A 13,259-nucleotide genomic window follows, 5' to 3' on the forward strand; every position below is an offset into this window, starting at 1 on the left:
AAAAAAAAAAAAAAAAGAGGGAAACCATGCCCAGTACTGGAAACCTAGCCAACCACTCAGTACTAGTGAGATCGCCATTATTGGGGAGAATCTATAGCCATTAGTTTGCTAAGCCAGCAAAATCCCTAGCAATAATGTATAAACATTAGTCCTTCTGCCCTCAGAGAAGTATAGTCCTCACCCCTCATCAAGGAAGCTTCTTTTTGCACCAGATGGAGGCTATTACAGAAAACCCTCCTGCATTCTTTGGGCCAGCAGCAAATAGCCCCCTTCCCTCCACCTCTGTGACTCATACTTCATTAAAATAATCTTGTCCCCAACTAGGAACTTGAACCTGATGGTGTCTTTAAAACTCTGTCCAACAGAGCCACCACACTGAGGCATAGAGGACAGAGAGGCTGTCTCTAACCAGAGCCCATGGGGCTGGGTGGGTAACATAGACACCCATGGTAGGTTCCCTATTAGAGACACAATAGGGAATGGTGGGGAGTATGGAAAATTGAGGAGTTTATGCCATAAAACCCACCATGGGGATGGGAAGCTAGGGAGCTGGCCCTGCAGGTAACTATTTCTCACACAAGTGTGAGGCTTGCAGTTCAGATCCAGAAAGTCAGGCAAGGGAGACGCCTGTAATCTCAGCTCTTGGGGGCCTGAGATGGACTTCCCAAACAAGATACTAGCAAGAACCAGTGAGTACTGGGTTCAGTAAGAGACCCTGCCTCAGTCAGAGTTGGGAATGATCAAGGAAGATATCCAAAGTCAACTCTGAGCCTCACATGCATGCATATACACATACATATGTATGCCCATGCACCCATACATGCAACACACACACACACACACACACACCTAGCCCAGGGAAGGGAACCAACCCATGCCTTTTTATCTTTCAAGTGTAGATACTCAGGATTGCCCACTAGCTCAAAAGAGCTACTCCCAGAGCTTCCCCGGACTTACTTTGACTGCAGAGGGCCATCACCAGGGTACATCCATCGGTTCACCACAGTGTCAGTCATGGTGGAAGGCTGGCACACCTGCAAAACAGCCACCCAAGACAGTTACCCAATCATCTGGCCACTCTTATGAGCCCCAACTCTAGGGCCACCCATGTGGAGACACAGAAGAGGGAGGGAGCTTGACCTAGCATCTCCACTGTCTATGAAACTTGCACACATAAGGGACAGTGTCCCCTGGTGATCACAGCCACCTAGTGGAGAGAGATGGGGCAGTGTGCTTTCTGTCCATTGCTGATATGTGTTCCTATAGTGCTCCTGTCAGAGGGAATATTACAGGCTTTTAAGGAAGTGATGGTCATTGAGGACTCATCCTTAAGACAAATGAATGACGTTGGTTCTGTGATCTCTGTTTCTTAGCTGTGGTATGAGTGGTTTGCTCTGGAATTAGGATGTGCCAGCCATACCAAAGGACACTGCAATGGGGACATCCAGTCTTTGACACGCGTCTCCAGACTCATGAACCCAAAATGACCTTTCTTCACTTCACACATAGCCAGTGACGTGGACTTTTGTTACATGACTCAAGCCTCTCTGAATCTACTCTGTCCAGGATCAGTTTACCCTATGCACATCATTAGGATGTTAAAAAACACATATCACAACTTGTCGAAGACCTCCACAGTCAGAAGCTGGGATACCATTGGCACCTCCAGGGAACAGTGAAAACTCCCTTCTCCACAGGAATCCAACACTCATAACCATACAAAATGGAGGTGACTCCAAGTTCACCACCCCATGGGTGGCCATTTGTCCTCGGTAATGACCTGATATGCACTGTCTGGCCTCCGGAATGACAGATACACTTGCTCATCGTGGGTGGCCCTTGAGGGACCTGTGCTAAAAGAAAGAAGACACCCTTCAACTCTCCGCCTTTGGCAGTCTCTGCCCAAATGCCACCTCTCCCAAGAGGGAGCTTCTACTGGCCACACTAAGCCCCTCCCCTAGCCCTCTTTCTTCAGGTTAGCATGGCATGTGATTTGTCTGCTTGTTGTCTCTGCACCTAGTCAGTAAGAGCTATGAGTTCCAGAATCAGAGATGGATTTGTTCAAGTGCAGCTCCTCGTTGCACAAGGGACCAGCTTTATGGACCTATGAAGCAAGCATCTGACTGGACTGTGTGTGGAAGGATCTCATGCTCCCATACGAACATCTGCAGGTGACCCAGACCCCGTACGCTCAAAGTCTTGGAATTGTTCATAAGTTTTGAATGAGGGGTCCAGAAACCCTTACTTTGCAATCAGCCTTGCATGTGCTATATAGGTGGTGCTCAATAAGTGCTCACATGGATCACAGAGGTTGGTGAGCACACAGATGTGTGAAACCTCAGAGCCAGCCCGCTGTCATAACCTTGTGGACTATGCTACTCTATATAGTCTGACTGCCACTGTTCAAATCCCAGAACATCCCACTATGGGGCTCCACCCCCATGTGTCCCTCCATCTCCAAGTCAGCATCCATTGCTAAGGATTAGTGAGTCCCACATCCCAGAATCTTCTTGGTCTTCTGTGGCTTGAAGATAGCCAACTTAGTTCAAAACTATAGCCAACTTCTGTGTCCCGCAGTGGCTGTGCGTGTCTGTGTGTGTCTGTTGTGTGTGTGTGCGCGCGCGTGCGAGTGTATGCACATATTCATATAAGTCAGAGGTAAACTTAGATATCATTTCTCAGGAGCTGCCTACTGTTTTTTTGTTGTTGTTGTTGTTGTTGTTGTTGTTGTTTTTTATTGGCAGGGAACTTGCCAATTCAGCTAGGCTGGCTGGTTATCCAGCCCCAAGGATCTGCCGGCCACCCTCTCTCCACTGCTCTGGTTAAAGACTGTCTTTTTACATGAACTCTGGGGGTCAAACTCAGGCCCTAATGCTGTGTGGCAAACACTTCACTGAGTCATCTTCCTAGTCCTTATACACCTCTTATTTAGTACTTTGTGGGGAAAGAGCCCCCAGCTTTCCTTCCAGATGGCTCCTTCCTCAGTATCCACCAGTAAGGCTCAGGTGGGGTTCACCTAGTTCTGTCCTTAGAGGCGGGCCTACAGCCTACTTCTGGTCAATCAGAGGCTGGTATCAGTCCCCGGTCTGTGATTGGCTCAGGATCAGCACATGACCTGAGCTGAGCCAATAGAAACTCTGCTGGAACTCTGTGGGTGGTGCTGGTAGGACAGCTTCTGCCTTGCATAGAAAGCCTAGTGCTTGGGGTTGGAGGAACATTCCAAGGGAACGGTGAACAGGCATGATGGGCGGTGCTAGATCCAGCCATGCCTGAACCAATATTTGCCATTTTGGCTATCCTAAGCCAATGACTCCCACATTTGTCTCCTCAGCGTTCTATGTCACCTGAAGCAAACGGGGATCCCAAAGGCAACCAGAACTGAGTGGGACATTAGTCCTCACCCAGACCACAGTAAGTCCTCTGCCTGCCCACTAGGCTCTGCCATCAGATGCATTCTTCCCGAAGCCTTTAGGGACCCTGCACTGGCAATTAAAATTCAGCGACAATAAACAACACTAATTAAAAGCAAAACTAAGCACTTAATAAGACAAATGAGGTGGCGGTATTAAAAGTCAGGATGAACAAGCTGGCATTAATTAAAACCAAAGACAAATGTCTTCCCCCCCCCTTTTAAAACCTCTGTGTGTGTGTGTGTGTGTGTGTGTGCTGTGCATGTATGTATGTATGTGTTTCTAAAAAAAAGGTTTGAATTATGCTGATATTCTAAATGATTTGGGCAGCCATGCCAGCACTGATGAGTGAGGATAAGTGTGGGGTGTCCCCAAAAAGTGATGGCTTGGTCTTGAAGTGGAAAAAATAGGATATACACCTCATAATGGAGGAAGGGAAGAAGCGGGGAGCTATGGCTCAGTGTCATAGGGTATGGGGATGTTGGGCAATGAGAGAGTTGGTGAATATGGATTCTGGGGTGGGAAGAAGACAGGGCTGAAGGTTGTTCTGCTGTTTCCGAGTGAGGTCCCCTGGGGCACACTCCCAATCTCCTGTACCTCTATTTCCTTATGTGAAAGCTAAGGAAAAAAGTAGGACCCATCTCGACATGGAACCAAGAGAGTTGAGGGAGATAATATACACGAGATCAAGGCAGGGCATCCAACCAGGGCATCCAACAGGGACCAGAGGATGACCTTGCTATATCTCATGAATGCCGCCGCCCATCTTATTTTTTCCTGTGTGTGTATGTGATGTGCACTTGTATTTCTGTGTGTTTATGTGTGGGGGGGGCACATATGTGTGAGTGGGTGTGCACTCGTGCCTACGGAAGCCCAGAGCTGACAACAGGTATCTTGGCTTTAATTGTTGAGGTGAGGTCTCTTCTGGAACCCAGAGCTTGCTGATTTGGATAGTCTCACTAGCCAGCTTGCCCTCTGGGATGCAGGCAGCCACCATATCTGCCCACACTAAATGTGGGTTCTGGGGATGTGATACCTGGTTCTCACCCTTGCACAGCGAGCTTTTTCCTTACTGAGTCCTCTCCCTGGCCGTGCCTTTTTTTTTTTTTTTTTTTTTTTTTAAGATAGCATCTCTCACTGGCCTTGAGCTTGGCAAGTAGGTAAGATGCTTTGCAGGCTAAGGAGCTGCTTGGCTCCTCCTCCTCCCTGGTGTTAAGTGCCAGCATGTGCCCCCTTCCCTGCTTTTACACATACATTTAGTACATTGGGAAACTGAAGCCCAGACTGGCAAGGTCACTCATCCCAAGACACACAGCCAGCACCCGGAACAAACAGGATGTGTATCTGAAATGAGACCACCCTCCCGTGTGCATGGCTTACTGATGGCAGAGCAGAGGATCATAGGCAGAGACTATGACAGCCTCTTCTCTGTCCCCTTCTGGAGCATGGTGTCCCTTGAGGCGCTGAGTCCACACACCTGGACACAGGAGGTACAAGAATCACCACCAAGACTTCAGCCACCCTGACAGGGCAGCCCACTTCCAGGTTACTCAATCAGGCAGGATTTAGCCTCCCACTGTGGCAACTATCAGGCTTGATTGCTGCATTCACTCATGTGCTCACCAACGCCCTCCCAAACAGAAAACTGTGATTAGATTGGGTCTGTGTATCAGTACAAGGCATTTAGCTTAATGGCCTCTGTCCTGCTCTAAAAGGACTGGGCAGGCGCTGGCTAACCTGAAGCCCTGACAGTGCATTATGAGAGACCACAAGTCCTCTGTCCTTCTCTGCCCGAACATGGAATGCCGAGTGGAGAGGGGCACCCATCGCCTCACACCCACCAGCAATCCCGGTCTCCTCCCAGAGGGAGAATTTTGGTCATCATTAGATCTCTTCCTCTTATCAATGAGCTCTGTCACCCTGAAGCATTATTTTCTATTGAAGAAAATAATAAACATATTTGATTCAGCTATTAAGTCGCTGAAGGCAGAAACAGCCACACAGCGGCAGCACGGGAAGAGGACCTTTAGAAATGCAGCTTGCTGGGTATGCTCTGTTTTGTCCATGAGAGTGCAGCCATCCACCCTGCTGGGGGCTCGGAGGCCACTGTGGTGGCTGCATCCACCACACCCTTGACTTCGGTTCCTTGAGTACCAACAGGAGACACTAGCAGAAACTGGAGAGAAGAGCCAGAGGAGAGAAAGCAAGAGGAGGCAGATGCTGAGACATCCCCTGCATCTCCCTGCTGGGTACCGTGGTTTGGCAGCATAATGGAAGAATACAGACAGCAAAGCTAGCTTCTAAACCCAATGATATCATCTCTCACAACAAGCCTTGGCACAATAATGGCAGACACTAGGGAAGTAGTGGAGACAGTAGGGGCTTGGAGAAGTGATGAGCAATCAAGCACAAGGTGCAAAGCCTGTTGATGGGTGGTGATCAGGGTAAAGTGCTTTATTTGAGGTCTCCCTTACAGTGTGTGGGAGAGAATGGCTAGGATTTAAAGATGTCTGTCCACCGTGCATGGACTTATTCTGATTCTCCTATCCCTAAGCAGAGTCAGTTCCTAATGGAAAGCCAGAAGTGCAAACCCCAGACTAAGAAATGCTTACGGTTCCTTCATCCCCACAAAGAGGACATCGACTCTCGGGAAGGGTTCTCATTTGCCCATGATAAACACCTGGGATGGGACACAGCCAAGCCCCAAGTCACACCTGTATCATCACCATGGCCACACCTGTCCACACTCCATGCACGCATCCTTGTAAACACACCTCATCCTGGTCACACATCTACTGATGTCCCACAGGCACATTCTAGTCCTTTCTGGATCCCTTGTAGCATCAAACTCAGAAGTTTTGGCCACAGGAGGCCCAATTCCCACCTCACATGATCCCAGTCAGGGCCGCTGGGACAGGTATGGATTCTAATAGATCCAAGCTATTCAGAGCTTCTCTGAGCCCCACAAAGTAACAGATGGCAAAGATCTGTCCCATGCTTGTATCCCCTCACCCAGGCTCTCCTAGTGCCTAGGGTGGGTAGGCAGGTGGTGGGGGGACAGAAAAATGAAACCTCCTAAGATGTGGATAAACAACTTATGAGCAATGGGCTCTCCCTCTCCTTTCTTGACCCCAGTGGCCGCCATGGAAACATCCAATGCTGGCCCTGGAGAGATGGCTCAAGAGTTAGGAGCACAGGCTGCTCTTACAGTGGACCTGAGTTCAATTCCCAGCAACCACAACCATCTGTAAGTCTTGCTCAGTGGGTCTGACGCCCTCTTCTGGCCTTTGAAGGCATCTGCATGCACATGTGCACAGACCCATCCAGACACACACACACATGCTCACACACAGACACACACACTCACTCATACACACTCTCGTTCTCAGACACACATACACAGCCTCACACCCATCAACAGACACACGCACACGCACGCACGCATGCATGCATGCATACACATGCACACACTCTCAGATAGACACTCTCACACTTGCATGCTTGTACACTCAATCACACGTACTCACACACACAGACCTTTAGAAGTGAATCAGCTTTCCCCCAACATTGAATCAGAGCCTAAGCTATAGGACTGGGCTGAGTCTCTGTGCCCCTAAGTCCCCTGAGTCACTTCCTTCTGTACCTTCTCTTCCAATGAACCCAAGAAATGGAAGACATTTCAAAACAAAACAAAATGGAGGAGAGGAGAAAGGAGGAAAGGAGGGAAGGGAAGGGAGGGGGAGGAGGGAGAAGAAGAGTATTATGCCCAGGAGCCCCTAAATTAGGGACAGCAGTACTCCCTAATTTTCCGCCACACCTCTGGATGGTTTTTCTTAAACCCATTTACACATTAGTTCCTTTGCAAAACTCACCTCAAATCACACAATGATCTCTTTCCTCTGGGACCCACCTTGACTCATGAGACCACTGTCAATAGTATATGCTTCCCATGAGAATAGTCCTGCCTGGTGCTACAGGCCTTATGTTCTAGCACTCTCTGTTAGTTCAAAGCCAGCCTGGTCTATATATCAAGTTCTTGCATCTCTGTGCTATATACTATATACTGGTGGTCCTGCTGTTTGCAAATTGGCTCCTGGATGAAAAGGGACTTACAGAAAACAAGGTGTCAGATAAGCCTTGTTCAGGCACAAGGTTCAGTGCCATAGGCCATGAGTTCAATGAGTTAATAGTGTATATTAAATGAGATGCATAAAGCAAGATTATGAGGGGCTGGAGAGATGGCTCAGCAGTTAAAAGCACTGGCTGCTCTTGCAGATCTAAGTGCAGATCCCAGCACCCACACTGCATCACACAGCTGTGTATATGTTCAGTTTTAGAGGGTCTGATAGTCTCTTCTGGCCTCCTAAGGCACTGTGTCCATGTGGTGCACATACATGCACACAGGCAAATACTCATATATATAAAATAAAAACAAATACATCATTTATATATATAATACATAATGCATTATATATATAATAAAATGTCTATGATCTACTTATAAACCATGATGTATTCACAAATGATATTTAATGACATGAGACGTGAACGTTTATGAAACATAGCTAGATTATAATCTAATGCAAGTGTTATCATTATTTGATATATTTATTTATTTTTAATCACTTCATAAAACTTACTGGGGAAGTTCGTGGATGGGTGTGGAGCTCAGAGAACAACCTGTGGGAGTTGGCTCTCTCCTTCCACCATGTGGGTCCCTCTGAACAAACTGGGACCTTTTATGTGCAGAGTCACCTCACAGGCTGATCTGTAACACATTCAACCTAACAGCAACCAGAGTCATCTCACAGGCTGATCTGTAACACATTCAACCTAACAGCAATGGTCAGCAAGTGCTCTTCAGTCTCATAGAGGGACATTGATGGAGCCGGCCTGTTTTAGGTCTAATTTTCTGGGTGTGATGGAGGCAATGTGCTGATGATTGTTGAAGTGAGGTCATTTAAGGGTTAACATGCTGGGGAGGGAAGGGGAAGCCCTCACCTGGGTGCTATTTTCTGGCCACCATGTCCTACAGCAGTGGTTCTCACCCTTCCTAATGGTGCGACCCTTTAACACAGTTCCTCATGTTGCGGTGACCCTCTGACTGTAAAATTATTTCTCTGGTTTTGGTTGGTTGGTTGGTTGTTCAAGACAAGGTTTCTCTGTCTAGCCCTGTTGTCCTGGAACTCACTCTGTAGACCAGGCTGGCCTCGAACTCAGAGATCTACCTGCCTCTGCCTCTCAAGTACTGGGATTAAAGGTGTGTGCCACTGCTGCCTGGATCGTAAAGTTATTTCATTGCTACTTCATAGCTGAAGTTTTCCTACTGTTAGGAATGGTAATGCGAATATCTGATATGCAGGATATCTGATATGCGACCTCTAAAGGATGTGCAATCCACAGGTTGAGAGGCACTGTCCTACAGAAACCTGAAAATGCAGGTTCACTGCATCCATGTGGAGATGGGAGGAAGGAAGCCTGCCGAAGTGAACCAGGGGCTTGGAGATCCACCGCAGACTGACAACTTAGAGTTGTCTAGCCTGCAGTCACGCTGGGACCTGATCAGATAATAGCTGAACTGGGCTGTGGATGGGTCCCTTACTACATCTCCAGTTCCTGGTGTCTGCAGACATGCTCAGAAGTATTAAAAAAAAAATCCTTGCAGGGAGCTGAGCGTGCATCAAAAGAAGCTTTGAGAGATTCACCCCAAACCAAGCTGCTGGCACAGCTTCTAAGACAAAATAGGTCCTCGGGTGGGAAGGCATGGGGGTCCCCATCTTTCAACACTGAGGACCATGAAGATTGAATCCTCTCAAGGCCAACTCTATCTCTTCCTTAATAAAGCAGTCCTCGGGATATTTCTGCCCTGGTCTCCGGTAGCTACGCTGCCACAAGAAACAAGATGGGGAAAATTCAAGTGGCCCTAGCAAGTCTTCCTTCCATATTCAGTTCTTGCTCATCTGGGGGAACACACGACACCGAGCTCTTGTGACATGGAATGAGAGGCAGCAGGAGGAGGTGTGGGGGGACAAGGATTGATGTTTCTCCCAGGTCACCTTTCCTGTGCCTCTTGGGATATCCACAGCTGCTTTCCTTTTGTAGGAAACCCAGAGAGTGCAGAGCAGTTGCTCATTTGACATGAAGTATCTACCACAAGACGCTGTACTGGGGGCCAGTCCCAGCTCAGTCTCTTGCTATCCCAGGACCTTGCGCAGGCCCTCTGTGCCTCATTTTTTTTTTTCTGAAAAAAAAAAAAAAAAAGGGAGGGTTATATCTGAACAGCTTCCCCGGGCTGAAGCTAGAATGGTGTGCAGAGGGCCTAGCAAATGGTGAGCCAGCCCACGAGAACCACTCGATCCCTGCCGGCTCACCTAAGAATAGCAGTTACTCTAGCATGGAGTCTCAGTGCTGAGCCCAGCCTGGCAGGATGCTACTGATACCCATCTCCTCTGCTGTTGTCACCATTTCATGGTGGCCTTCACCCTTCCGGGATGGTCATCAGCACACTCAGGTACCCAGAAGGTTCTTCTGAGAACATCTTTGTGGTTCCCCCAAAAGGATATGAACAGGTACCTTAGGCAGGTATCACAAAATAACCAGGAATACCCCAAAGCTCCTGTCCACCCCAAGAAAGCTTTGTTCACTTCCCTTTTGCTACCTGGGCACCCCGGACAGATCCCCCACAATGATGATTCTCACAATGTTCCTAATTGCTGCACAAACATGGACGATTTGGGGTTCATTTTGTGGATCCCCAAGGTGAGGGGACCCCTAAAGCCACATAAGTGGTGAAGAGAATGTCATATTCTAGCTGCACGCTAAAAATCACCTGGTGAACTTTAAACTGTCATGGGCACTCCCCTGTAGCATACAAGCCTACCTATCACTGGGAGTGCAGCTCGGTTGGCAAAGGGCTCACCTAGCACAAAAGCATTCCTGGATCCACCCCCGCCCCCAGCACAGCATAGATGGAGCACGGTGGTCCACACCTGCAATGTCAGCATTCAGGAGGTAAAAGCCGGCCTCAAGGTCATCCTGGGTTACACAACAAGTTCGAGGTCAGCCTGAGCACCCCACCCCCACCCTGCGCGCACCCACCACAAACAATCCCCAGTTAGAGGAAGAATCTAGAGACACTTAGCGTGTGCAGCCCAGGCTGAGAAACAGACTCTGGAAAGCCAGGAGGTGCTAAGAGCTTCTGAATTTTCCTTCTTCTGTTTTCTCCTTTTAAAAACAATCTACCACTTCCAGGACAGCCTGTGAGCCTTGGCTGCATGCTCTCGCACAGAGACCCAATCCCTCAGCCTGCAATGCAGGTCTCTTAAAATACTGACAAGATCTGCTACCCCATCAACTGCAGCAGACAGCGGTGGATATTGACAAAGGCTCGGTGGGGTTTAACAGCTTATGACAACCTGGCCAAGGAGCCAGTCTCACAAAACACCTTAATTTCTCCCCCCCCCCCCCAGCACACCCGCCCCACGCCCCCACTTCCCCTGCCCCGCCTTCAGACCAGCAGAGGCTCAGCTGGGATTTTTTATTTCTCTTCTTTGCTTCTGCTCTGTGTAATGACCTGTCAAGTGAGTTTGGACAGCCTGGAGAAGGGGAAAGGTTTCCAATTAGAGCCAGAAGTGTTACAATGATGCCGTCAGTCTCCATTTTCCAACAACTATGGGGCACCTACTGCATGCTGAGCACAGCCCATGAGGGACAGAGAGGGGGGAAAACCACAGTGAAGGTGCCCCATTCTGGTGGGGTGGATGGTCCAGTGGGTAGCAATAGTAGCCAAACATTGTTGAGAAGCAGGCACACAATGCCACATGGAGACAAGTAGAGATGGTGGAGGAAGGGTACTCGAGAAGAGGAGGAGATTTTAAATAGGAGAGTCAGAAGTGGTGGGAATGATCAGCTCCCTTCCAGAACCAGCCCATAGGCTGCACCGTCCTCATTAATAGAGCAATAACCAAGGTTTGCTGAACCAAGATCCCACACTAAGCCCCACTCCAAGGTGAGACTGTATATTGGCGGCTAGATTCCCCAAGTCAATGTGGTCCATGTCCTTACCTGATGTTCTGGAAGAGGAAGTGGGGGTCAGCAGAGGGGTTTTGTAACTGAGAAGGCAGGCACAAGGACCTGAGTTGGATTCCTTGGAACCCACATTAAAAACATCAGGATCCGTGATTACTCACATGTGTAGCCCAGTGCTGGGAAGGGGAGACAGATTCATCCCTGGGGCTCATTCGCTGCCTGTCTAGCCCAATCAGTGAGTTCCAAGCCAATGAGAGACCCTGACTCAAAGAAGGTGGATGGTGTTTCTGTGATTGACACCTCTGACCTCTGACCTACACGTACATGTGCATATGCACAGAAATGTAACTGCAGTATACACACGCACACACACATACACACACACATACACACACGCACACACACACACATACACACACATACACATGCACGCACACACACACACACACACACACACACATGCACAGGGACGAGAAAAGACCAACCCAGCTCATGGGGATTGGCCAACTAGGCACAAGGCAGCTCTGTGGTGGGCGCTGGCTCCCCATCTCCAGAGCCATTCGAGTCCATTTATGCCAGGAGAGATAAGAGGCAGGCTGACAGGAAGTTCAAGCTCCGCTCCCAGAATGCCCCACAGACCAACTTGCAACCCAGATCACTCAGGAAACTAATACACAGCTTCCCAGCACCTCAGAGTGAAAGCTGAGAGCAGAATTTCTTGGGAAGAGCCTTGAGGACCTGCCTGGAAGGGGGAGGGGCACTTTCACCCCCTAATCTGAAAGCCATGAGGTCAGCAGCTGGATAAGCTTGGGTCCTGGGTCCCTCACAGTGCAGCTACCACCCCACCCCCACCCCACCTCCCTGTGGCTGGTTTTACTTTCAAAGAACACTTAAAAGATGCCTTTATATGAGACATCATGAACAACTGTGGCCACAGCTCCATTTTTAACACTACATTTTAATACCGAAGAGGACGAAATGAAGAGGGAAACCCTTTGGGGGCCATGGAGTAAGTCGGCACCATTTGTAAAAAAGACTCATTTGCCACACTTCATTGGATGGGCAGAAAAATCTCAGGCCGATTCAAACCTTGGAAAGCATCACTGTGAGAGAACTTCCAGTGGGTTCTTGAATTACAGGAATCCAAGAGTCTGTGATACTAAGAAATATCAGTGATAGTAATGAAGGTGACAGTGATGATGGTGGTGATAGTGAGGATGGAGAGGATGGTGGTGATGGCGATGATGATGTGGTGGTAGAGTGGATGGTGGTGGTGATGATGTAGTGGATAGTGGTTTGTGATGACGGTGGTGTGATGTTGATGTTGTAATGATGATGATGGTGATAGTCCAGGCGAGGCAGTGTCTTGCGAGTTCATAAGGACTCTGTTTTCTATAGGAACTTCTGAGCTCCACTCTCTCTGAATGGGATCCTCATTCTACAGTGGGAGAAACTGAGGCACTGGGAGTAACACTTGGGTAACTGTTCAGGTGAGAATAGCAAAAGCTGTTTTTGACCAAAGCATCCCAGGCCCTGCTGACCTCATGTACAGGAGTCAAGCTGGGGAAACAGCATAGAGTTTCAGGTTCTCTGAAGAGGTACTGTTGGGAGGCCTTGCGTGCAGTGGTGTGGAGCAGCTCTGGCATCTGCTGCACCCCACTGGGAGTTCTCGGCCTACCTGGGGCCCATTAGGAATGATTCTGAAGCCACCAAGTACCGCCCTCCACCCCCTTTCCCAATGTGCCAATGGCCTGTGGTGTACCTACCCATCATGCTTTGGGATTGTCTAGTTTAGAGGTTGCCATTTTTTTTTTTTTTTTT

General features: G+C 48.7%; 1 protein-coding gene across 2 annotated transcripts in view; it reads right to left on the bottom strand.

The window, feature by feature from the left end:
• The window catches only part of Rph3a (rabphilin 3A), a 70,186-nt gene that overhangs the window by 46,977 nt on the left and 9,950 nt on the right, over positions 1-13,259 (bottom strand). For both annotated transcript variants that reach the window (XM_029478092.1, XM_021163481.2), the window contains exon 3: positions 958-1,034. In XM_029478092.1, the coding sequence (XP_029333952.1) occupies positions 958-1,016 (59 nt within the window). In that variant the 5' untranslated portion in view covers positions 1,017-1,034. The remainder of the gene's footprint in view (positions 1-957; positions 1,035-13,259) is intronic.

The sequence above is a fragment of the Mus caroli genome, chromosome 5 (genome assembly GCF_900094665.2).
Source record: "Mus caroli chromosome 5, CAROLI_EIJ_v1.1, whole genome shotgun sequence".
Classification (NCBI taxonomy): domain Eukaryota; kingdom Metazoa; phylum Chordata; class Mammalia; order Rodentia; family Muridae; genus Mus; species Mus caroli.